We start from the raw sequence: 11,263 nt of genomic DNA, 5'->3' as shown, positions 1-11,263 counted from the left end.
CAGGGGCAGTTCTTTCACGCTGACAGACACCTCTAGCATCACAGTCTCTGTTGGTGGGGGCGGTCCCCACTTCCGGCGCCATTTTCGGTCCTGGCCCACGATGGGAGGTGGCCTCTTGCCACCCTCTGGCACGCCCACAATGGCGTCCGCTCTTCCAAGGCGGGAAACCTTTGGAAATGGCGGGAATCGTCTCCCAGTGGCGGGAAACTCTGCAGATGGCGGGAAAAAGCTGTTAATGGCGGACAACCGGCGGGAATCGACCTGTGATGGAGTCCGATGGCGGGGACCCTCCGGGACCGGCGGGAGACTTCTTTTTGAGGTAAACTTGTTCTTTTCTTCAGGCACGCAGTACCCGGGTGTTGCGGGCACGGTATCCTGCCGACTACGCCAAAGTTGACGCACCCCCTGGGCCATATTCTTTAGGGGAATACCCGGAGCCGGATCAGATGGGGGTTGTAGTCTCCGAGTGGCTGTGACCCGGTCCGTGCCCACGGTGTCAAGCTCAGAGTATGTGGCAGTCCTACAGATGTTATAAAGTTCGTTATGTCGACTACGCCACCCATTGGATTGCGGTCACTACGGCCGCCGCTGCAGCAGGGTCCGCTGAGGCTGATGGTGCAGCTTTTGATGGTATAACCCCCAACGGGAGGGGTATGGCCTCAGGGGGTCAGGTGCAGAGGATGGGGGTTGTGGTGGTGCAGCATAGATGGTAATTAAAGACAGAGTCGGGTTGTGCAGTTTAGGGTATTTACTTACTGCTGATGTTCCGGTCACTCCAGCTTCAAGTGACCACCCGAGCCGTGCTGCGTCCACCAGGTCCTGGATTCAGCCAACCCCCAAGCAAGTCCGGAGCGTGACCCTGAGCCCTCCTTCCTGTCCTGTCTTCTGGCCGTCCCCACCAGGGATCCACCTAGGTCCAGCTCCCTCGGGCCTTCTGTTGGGAAACCCTTGGCCTTGGGTTCCCTGACCCTACACGTGGTTTGCCTTCAGGGTGGATGTGGTGGGTGGCCGTGGCAGATCCTGCCCACGGCCTCCGGTCTCTGGCTGAGGTGTGCTTGAGCCCCCACCAGTTTGGGATCCGGTACCCTTTTGCCAACTCTTCACCCTAGGTTTGTATATGGGTTCTCAGAGTTCCTGCTTGTTTTCTCTGGGTCCTTCTGACTCTCCTCTCTCACTCTCTCTGGGCCTGGGGCTGCTCTGCTCCTCACAGACTGACCGACTGTGGCAAACTGACTCCTCTGAAAAGACTGACTGACTGACTGACCTTAGATGGTGCCCACCTTAAATACTCCCTCTATGTGTGAGCTCAGGTGACCAGCACCCAATGAGCTCCTATCTTTACCCAGGCTGCTCCCCCTATCTGCCCCTACACTACTTGGGATGTACCACCCCCCTCCCACTCCAGCCAGGAACAGACTCGGTCGTACCTGCACATTTCTAAGTGGGAGTACCGTTGGTCTGTTCCTCGGAAATGGGATGTGTGTAGTGCATGCAGCTGACTGAGCTCAGTTCCACACTCCATCCTTACCTGGGAGTGGAATACCACACCTCTGGGTTGAGGTGCAATACCCCTGTAGCAGCCGAATCCTCAGGGTGCTACATATATATGCACCACACAGTACCACTCCCCCTGTCATGTATACAGTTCAGACCAAAAGTTTGGACACACCTTCTCATTTAAAGATTTTTCTGTATTTTCATGACTATGAAAATTGTACATTCACACTGAAGGCATCAAAACTATGAATTAACACATGTGGAATTATATACTTAACAAAAAAGTGTGAAACAACTGAAAATATGTCTTATAGTCTAGGTTCTTCAAAGTAGCCACCTTTTGCTTTGATGACTGCTTTGCACACTCTTGGCATTCTCTTAGTATGCACTGTATATACGCTGCACAGTACCACTCCTCCTGTCCTGTATATATACACTGCACAGTACCACTCCTCCTGTCCTGTATATATACACTGCACAGTACCACTCCTCCTGTCCTGTATATATACACTGCACAGTACCACTCCTCCTGTCCTGTATATATACACTGCACAGTACCACTTCTCCAGTCCTGTATATACATACTGCACAGTACCACTCCTCCTGTCCTGTATATATGCACTGCACAGTACCACTTCTCCTGTCCTGTATATATACACTGCACAGTACCACTCCTCCTGTCCTGTATATATGCACTGCACAGTACCACTTCTCCTGTCCTGTATATATACACTGCACAGTACCACTCCTCCTGTCCTGTATATACACTGCACAGTACCTCTCCTCCTGTCCTGTATATACATACTGCACAGTACCACTCCTCCTGTCCTGTATATATACACTGCACAGTACCACTTCTCCAGTCCTGTATATATACACACTGCACAGTACCACTCCTCCTGTCCTGTATATACGCTGCACAGTACCTCTCCTCCTGTCCTGTATATATACACACTGCACAGTACCACTTCTCCAGTCCTGTATATATACACTGCACAGTACCACTCCTCCTGTCCTGTATATACACTGCACAGTACCTCTCCTCCTGTCCTGTATATACATACTGCACAGTACCACTCCTCCTGTCCTGTATATATACACTGCACAGTACCACTTCTCCAGTCCTGTATATATACACACTGCACAGTACCACTCCTCCTGTCCTGTATATACGCTGCACAGTACCTCTCCTCCTGTCCTGTATATATACACACTGCACAGTACCACTTCTCCAGTCCTGTGTATATATACACACTGCACAGTACCACTCCTCCTGTCCTGTATATATACACTGCACAGTACCACTTCTCCTGTCCTGTATATATACACTGCACAGTACTTCTCCAGTGCTGTTTTCGGAGAGGCATCAATATTGGTTTAGTATTTTCAATATTACTATGGCCAAATAAAAATAAATATTGGAAAACCTGTTTAAATTGATTATCCCAAGTAATCCACTCTCCTCCTAATAGGGGATAACTGTCTAATCGCTGGAGATCTGACTGTTGGGACCCCCATGATCCCGAGAATCGGAGCTCTGTAGAGCACCATGTAAATGGAGCTATGGTCTATCATATGCACTGTGGCGCCATTCACATGTGGCTCTTCAAATAACTCCTTTTAGGAGAGTGAGGGGCATGACAAAGTAAAGCAAAATTCACTGATTGGGGGTACATGCACACGATCAGTAATTGCTGCGGACTGCAAGCAACGCACTTGCACTGCATGCAATCCGCAGCGGCCAGCTGTTACAGCATAGTGGATGGGATTTGTAGAAATCCCATGGCCACTATGCATCTCTGTGCACCTGCGGATCACCTGTGGACACTATGTGGCGCGTCTTTCCAGACCGCAGCATGTCAAATTCTATCACTGTAATATATAGGATGCGGTGAATTCGAAAAGTTCAACGAACACATGCGGATTCACCTGCGCGAAGCGCTTTGAATGCAGTATAATGTATACTGCGTTCAAAGCGCTGCCAATACCGACCGTGTGCACATACTATAAGGGTATGTGGGCTGGTGGGGTTTGTGTGGTAGGGCTGCTTTTTTTTTGACCCAGTCCGGTTCTGATCCAGCATATCAGGCTATAAACTTGAATAAAGCATAGTTTTTATTAAGCCATTAAAAAATGCTGCCACCACCATAATAAATCTTAATCATGGTGCACTAAGACTGCATGTCGAAACGCGTAGGTCGAGACATCTGTGATCCTTGTGTGCACCAAGATTTATTATGGTGGTAGCATTCCTCCTATTTTCTGATTCATGAACCAGGCTGCTCTGGCTGGATCCGAGCAAGGCTGAGACCGCACCACACCCCAATGGTGAGCGGATTTTATTTACTTTTTTTTCAATCTTGTTTATAGTTATTATGCAAATTAGGTGCTTAGAAGCTTTCTCTTGCAGTTTTACAAGCTCCTCCTTTGGTGCATTTAAAGGCAAAGTAATTTTTTTGTTTTAACAAGTTTATTTCTGAGTGCACATACCCTTAGGTCTCCTCAACAAGCATCAAAAGCATGCTACTTGTCTTCACCATTTTAGTTAAATATTACAATTTTTCAACCACAGATCTCGCTGATGTAAAAAGGTTACACATTCCAGAAAGAGAAATGATGAATAGAATAAAGTAAAAAAAAATCTAGACTATATGTAACTGTATCATACTATATATGCATACCATAGCAATAGAAATGCCTTATACAACAATTATAAAAATATTACAAAAATGTTGTAAGAATTTTGGGAAAAAAGTGCATAATAAACCATCTGACTGTAGAAACTATTTGATGACATCTTTTTCATATCAAATTTAATAACAGAATGAAGATTTTAAGATAAGACGCAAATGTTAAGCTTTCTAGTTTGCTCATCTTGCCACCCTGTCAGTAGAATAGACTTGCACAAAAATATAACAACTATTTAAAAAGTCATAAATCTAAGAGTATCTGTAAAACCAGACCCGGAACACTTTCACAAACAAAAAGAAATGTCAGTTTAGGGATAAAAGAGGTTAAAAATATTGCAAATGGGTTTTAAATTTGCAACATGCAATACAACAAAAAAAGTTGTGAGTTACTTTAGAGTAAAAAGAATATAACCGGGACTCCATAGTTTTATCGTTCATTGTACTTTGCCTTTTTAAAATAGAATTTTAGGATAATTGTTTGCATTAGAATTTTTCGTAGCGTGTAATTCTCACCCAGATTTCTTTATACAACATACTAAATCCCCAAACCCAGAATGCAGCATGAAGCGGCTCAGTAAAGGCGGCACTGAAGGTGTGTAAGTGTCTGATTGGGTTACATAAGGCATAAAAAGACAACTGTCCAGCATCGTAATCTAGATATATTCCAAATTGATGGCATGCTGTTTCGAGATCTATTTTAATATCTTCACTATTATGTGTTGCCCTGTATTGATTGGTATTATACCACCTAGTTAAACACCAAGATTTCATGTTATTTCCAATATTTGATGCACTGCCTCTCCTGTCCATACTTGGGTAGCACACTCCAATCTTCCAAGTCCATTTACTTGTCTCCATTTCCCAGTAATGACGACCTGAAGAAAAACTTGTGGTGCTTAATACTTGGCAGCCTTGAAACCTTTGTGGCATTTCTGTCCGTTGCAGGTTGACCTCTGAGCGAGATGCAGTTTTACGGTCTCCTGACACATGCACAGAGTGACCAGCTGTGTTAATATCCAGTAAAATACCTGTTGGTTCCTCCATATCAGAATCTCTTTTCACACTTGTCATTATATTCTGAAAGCCCAAATGCAAAGTCAGTGTAATCAGAACTTCATCAAGACGACCTATACGGCTAAGGAGGAGTTTACTAACTTTTGCCTGATCTTCCTCCACAAAGCTGCAGATGTTGTCTTGGTATAATTCTTGATTCTCTAAGATGGACATTGGATTGGCCATCTTGTAAACCTCCCCAATTCGAGATATCTTTCTTAGCCGATCACTCCTTTTTATTTCTAGATTCTGAATTAAGCCTGAGACTGAATGTGACATCTTCTCTCTTTGTGTGAGGATCTCACTCAGAATCCTCTTTTCTAGGTCTTCCAGCTGTGTCCTGGTATATAATAACATACTTGTTACCTTTTCTGCTGCATCATTTGCTTTTTCATGTACATTTTTCAAATGCTGTTGCAAATTCTGAACTCTTGCATCAGTCTCTGCATTCATGGTAGTTAGATCCTCTAAAGCATTTTTCAGTTTCTGCTTTGTGGTTGCTTTGGGTAGATCTTCTGTCTGGTGTCCTCTGTGTTCTCCATTGCAGCAAACTTCACAGATGGATACATTGTCTTCAGTGCAGTAATATTGCAAAACCTTCTTGTGAATTGAGCATTTCTTGCTTTGCCGGATAGTGCAGGGTTCAGATAAGACATGTTCTGCTGACTTAGTGTGGACTGTCAGATGATCACTGCATAGGAAGGCTTCACACAATGCACAAAATTTCACAGCACACACTGTAGGATATATGCAGTAAGTACAGAAGATCATTGTTTCTAGCTCTTCACTTACTGGAGATTTTCTCAGTTTGATTTGCAATGCAGGACTCTCCTTAAATTCTACTTTGCACTCAGGACAGGAATACAATCCATATTCCTCCTGTGTATTTAGCAAATTGTCCATACAGTCCCAGCAGAAAATGTGTCCACATTGTAGGTTCACAGGATCTGTATGAATGTCTCGACAGATGGAGCAGATCACATCATTTAAATCAGCGGATGCCATCTCTGCCAAAGACAGAAGTATTTTCACTAAAAAGTCTGTCCGAGTTATTTTCAAGAACAAAGAAGGGACCTCTCTGTGTCTCACAATTTACTGCAGTGGGCGAGGCAGATATTGTGAGTTCATCCTTATTTGCTTTCTTACTTTTATAGATTGATGTACAAAGGTCTCAGCCAATATTAACTCCTTCCTCAACCAACCTGGGTAAATTTGCATGATCAAGGTTTCTGACACCACCAAAGGCTTTCGCATATAACTTTATAATGGATCCTGACTAGAGATTGTCAAACCCGAACAGAACTGTTCGGCGTTCGTACCGGACAGTCACTCTTCGGGTTTGATCGCTGAACACGGACTTTCTTCTGAAGTCCGGGGCAGTGTTCGGGGTAAGTTTGTGGTCGTGGAGGAGGGAGTGAGATGGATTCATCACAGTTTCATAATTTATGTCTCTTTTGTGGCATAAATTATGATGAATTTGCCGGATGCATTTGGCTACACCTTGTATTACCAGAACTTTGCCCATTTTTCAAAAAGATGCTGGAGCTGGCCAGGACACGTGTAAAAACAACAAAATACATTATTTTGTTGCACAAAAGATATGGTATATTTAAAGACAGTCTGAGGACCCCTTCACAAGTCCTGATGTTTCCGGTACTGGAAAAAACAGTACAGGTGTTATCCGTGTACATGTGCATTCCCGTGTGCTGTCCATGTGCACCATCCATGTGACATGTACTGGAATAGAATTCAGAATAGAAATTACAAATGTTTAGGTGTTAAAGATATGCAAAGAGATAGATACATATGGATTAAATAGATGATAGATATCTCTGAGTTATATAATCAGTGCCTTGCGTGTGGGTTGGTTACTGTACATGTATTAAGCTAACAAATATATAATTGAAAAAAAAAATTACTTGGAGTTCCCATTTTTGATAACCAGCAAATGTAAAGCAGACACCTCTGAGCTGATATTATCAGGCTGGGAAGGTCCCTGGTTATTGGGCACCTGCAGGCTTGGAAAAGTGTCTGGGTTCAAACCCGTGAGCCTGTGCTTTGTAGTCCGCTTCTCTGTCCAGCGAGCCACAGCAGATACACCTTTTTCCGGGTGTTTTGTTTCCGTTATCCTTGCTTCAGTCCTTTCAGGGTAACGGATGTTTTCATTTATGAATGTGTCTGCCCTATCACCTTTCGGGAGCGGCCTTATATACTTTTCACCTGCTAGTGATAGTCTCATTTGGATGTCCAACCATACCTGCTGTAGTTTAAGCCAGGCAAAGACCAGATAGAGTTTATCTCTCTGCTGTTTATGTTCTTTACCCTGCAACTATCTTCTATTTCGTTTTAGGAAGTAAGCGGCATATTTTGTAAAGGCCCCATCACACTTAGCGACGCTGCAACGATCCCGACAACGATACGACCTGTCAGGGATCGTTGCTGCGTCGCTATGTGGTTGCTGGTGAGCTGTCAAACAGGCAGGCTCACCAACGATCAGGGGAGCAGCGACATCGTGGAAAGAATCTTTCCACAATGTCCTGCTCCTGGTTACCAGCCTGCTGAAGCAGGAGCAGGCTGGTAACCATGATAAACATCGGGTTACTAGGGGCACACGCGCACCTAGTAACCCGTTGTTTATCATGGTTACCACTCTGCTACGGTGAGCGGGAGGTTACCGCTCACTTTAGGAGGCTCGTAACCATGATAAACATCGGGTTACTAGGGGCACACGTGCACCTAATAACCCGTTGTTTATCATGGTTACCACTCTGCTACGGTGAGCGGGAGGTTACCGCTCACTTTAGCAGGCTCATAACCAGGATAAACAGCGGGTTACTAAGTGCGTGTGTGCCCCTAGTAACGCGCTGTTTATCATGGTTACCAGCCTGATCGCTGCTCCCGCTGGTCACACACAGCGATGTGTGCTGACCAGCGGGAGGGCAACGACCAAAAAATGGTCCAGGACACTTTGCAGCGATCAGCGACCTCACAGCAGGGGCCTGATCGCTGCAAAGTGTCACACATAGCGACATTGCTGGTGAGGTCGCTGTTGCGTCACCAAAACCGTGACACAGCAGCGATCTCGCTATGTGAGACAGAGGCTTAACAGTACATACTTAATCCTTTTGTATTTTGTTTTACTCACTTTGGGATCTCTTTCTATTTCAACACACTTTCCCTTCTGTAGGTAATATTCACTCTGCTCTGCCCTCCGGTTCTTTACGAGGAATGTGAAGCGCTCAACAGCCTTTCGGGCAGCATAGATCCAAGCTGCCATCACCAAGTCTGTGGTTAGGGCTATCACAGCTCATGCTGGAACCACTAGGGACTGGAGGGTCAGGATCTCTACTCTGTATAGGAACAGACAGGGTCATTTGCAGTTTTTAGTGTGTTACGTATTTTCTTGAATGAGTTGCTACATTATCATAACAATTAGCTCACAGCTGTCTGCTTTACCTTTGCTGGTTATCAAAAATGGGGGTGACCCCACATCATTTTTTTTCATTTATTTATTAGCTTAATACATGTACAGTAACCAACACATGTAAGGCACTAATTATATATCTCACGGATATCTATCTAGCTATCATCTATGTAGCTCATATCTAACTATCTATCTATATCTTTGCACATCTTTAACAACTAAACATCTGTCATTTCTATTATGCATTCTATTCCGGTATGTGGCACACCATGCTGTGGGAAAAAAAAAGGACATGTCAAAGTGTGGTACATGGACATGTGCACCACCCCATAGATAATGGGTGTGCATGTGTGTCACCAATAAGTGTGAAAAATTACACCATACGTACCAGAAACACTGATGTGTGAAAGGGCCTTATGCCAGAATTATGTTGAAAACGGCTGATGAATCTGGGCCCTAGAGTCTGCAGTTTGCTCTACAATTTGTAAATTCTTATCCACAATTCAAGACAATCATCTCTCTTAGTTGGCTGATGAATCAATCAAGAGATAATTTGCTGCATTTGGTCCCATCAAGCAGACCAGATACCATAAAAATTTGCAGAGTCAAAGTAATATTGAATTAAAACAGTACAATAGCATAGCCACTACTTTACATGTCCCTTTCATCTGAACTAACTGCCACAGATAAGCACTGTAATACATTGCTTTTGCAAATTCTGCTTTAACCAGAGCTGCTCTTCTGGTCACATGATGTCTGGCTGAGAATCTCCTGCTTCCTGTGATGTCATCACAAAATGTCCCTCAGTTCCGGGCTCTGGAAAATGATGGGTGGGCATGTTTCCACGCCACTGTTCCTGTACATGCTGCTGCAGACACAGCTCTCCCTACAGATCAAGTCCCCCCTCCCCATATCTGAATGTATGTAGTAGGACAGGGATGTCAAACTTAAACACAGGGGGCTAAAATGAAAAACTTGAACAAAGTTGCGGGCCAACCAGTATACAGTATAATGGGCCCCACATAGTCCTCCATACAGAATAATGAGCCCCACATAGTCCTCCATACAGAATAATGAGCCCCACATAGTCCTCCATAAAGTATAATGAGTACCACATAGTCCTCCATATAGTATAATGGGCCCCACGTAGGGGTGGCGGTTCTGATGTCACGAGCCAAAATTAACCACCCTACAGGCCAGATTTGGCCAACAGGCCGGAGTTTGACACGTATGTAGTAGGGTATATAACATGTACACACAGTGGTGTATACCTTGTGTAATGTATATACACACAATGGTGTATATGCTCTATTATAGAATACATTAATTTATTTTTCATCCAATCAAGCCATCCGTTTACTCATCTATCCCATCTCTCGTCTATCTATCCATCAGTGAGGGGTAATAGGGGATAATCGTTATTAATTCTTTGTACTTCTATTGGTCTGTGGCTGGGGCTGTGTGTGACGCTGGGGGAGAAGTGAGGGGTTTGGGTAGAGTTACAGGGGGAGTGCTCACTGTTGGCATGAAACTTGGTAGAAAAGTTATATGGGGATATTTAGGAGCAATAACCTTAAAGAGGTAATCCATTACTTTAACATTGATGACATATCATTAGGATAGGTGATCAATGTCTGATCGATGGGGGTGCGACACCCAGCACACCCCACCGATCAACTGTTCTCTATATCGGCGGAGGATGGAACTGCTCAGTTATGGAGCTGCACAGCTCTGTTTACTGTATAGTGGCCGCAGCCAGGTACTGCACATCTTGTCATGTCTCCCCTATTTCCTCATAGATTGTAAGATTGCGAGCAGGGCCCTTGCTCCTCTTGGTATCTGTTGATTTATGCGATTATTGTTCTTCTGTAATGTCTTTTATTGTCTGTACAAGACCCCTCTAAAATGTAAAGTGCTGCGGAACATGTTGGTGCTATAGAAATAAAAATTATTATTATTAAAGGGGATAAATACTTTTGCAAGCCACTGTGATCACTATATGCAAATTTCAGAAAACTTTCTTTCATAGGCTGCGATAGCTACAAAAAAAAAAACAAGAGGGTATTAGGACACAGCCCCACTATCAGTATTTGTTCAGTATTTTTTCTCAGGAGTGGGAGACAAAACCAGGAGTGGGTGATAAATGCAGAATTGGTGACTTGTTTCAATTCTACCTTTTCTCTGATTGTTCCTCACCTGGTTTTGTCTCCCACTCCTGAGAAAAAATACTGACCGAACACTGACCGTGGCCATACCCACACTCCCTGGGAGCAGCACTGACTCCACGCCCCTTTCCCAGTCGCTGTCTGCAGCCCGTGGCATCTACACGGGCAGAGCTGATTGGCTGCAGGGCTTTTGAAATAACAGGGGCATAGGCAAAGAGCCAGCGCTGGACTCAGGGATGGTAAGAAGAACGGTTTTGGTTTTTTTATAGCTTCCGCAGCCTATGAAGAGAAGTTTTCTGAAAGGGGACAACCCCTTTAAGTTACCCGTGTATTATATTTCCTTTTAGCTATATTCACAAATACAGACAACTCTCCTTTTCAATGTATTTCTCAACAGATACAAACTCTTTCGGTATATGTCTGCCTCATGATCT

General features: G+C 44.2%; 1 protein-coding gene across 1 annotated transcript; it reads right to left on the bottom strand.

The window, feature by feature from the left end:
- Positions 1–4,670: 4,670 nt before the first annotated feature.
- On the bottom strand, positions 4,671–6,245 carry LOC141264699 (E3 ubiquitin/ISG15 ligase TRIM25-like). The gene has a single exon (XM_073676963.1). The coding sequence runs from the start codon at positions 6,243–6,245 to the stop codon at positions 4,671–4,673; it is 1,575 nt and encodes a 524-aa protein (XP_073533064.1).
- Between the last annotated feature and the right edge of the window lie 5,018 nt (positions 6,246–11,263).

The sequence above is a fragment of the Phyllobates terribilis genome, unplaced genomic scaffold, assembly GCF_046119375.1.
Source record: "Phyllobates terribilis strain yellow unplaced genomic scaffold, ASM4611937v1 Scaffold_4__5_contigs__length_816908805, whole genome shotgun sequence".
NCBI classification, from domain to species: Eukaryota; Metazoa; Chordata; class Amphibia; order Anura; family Dendrobatidae; genus Phyllobates; species Phyllobates terribilis.
The sequence above is the reverse complement of the archived record's forward strand: the minus strand, read 5'-3'. Positions and strand labels throughout refer to the sequence as shown.

Coding starts and splice junctions, on each gene's coding strand:
- LOC141264699 (XM_073676963.1), bottom strand. CDS start 6,245: ATGGCATCCGCTGATTTAAATGATGTGATCTGCTCCATCTGTCGAGAC.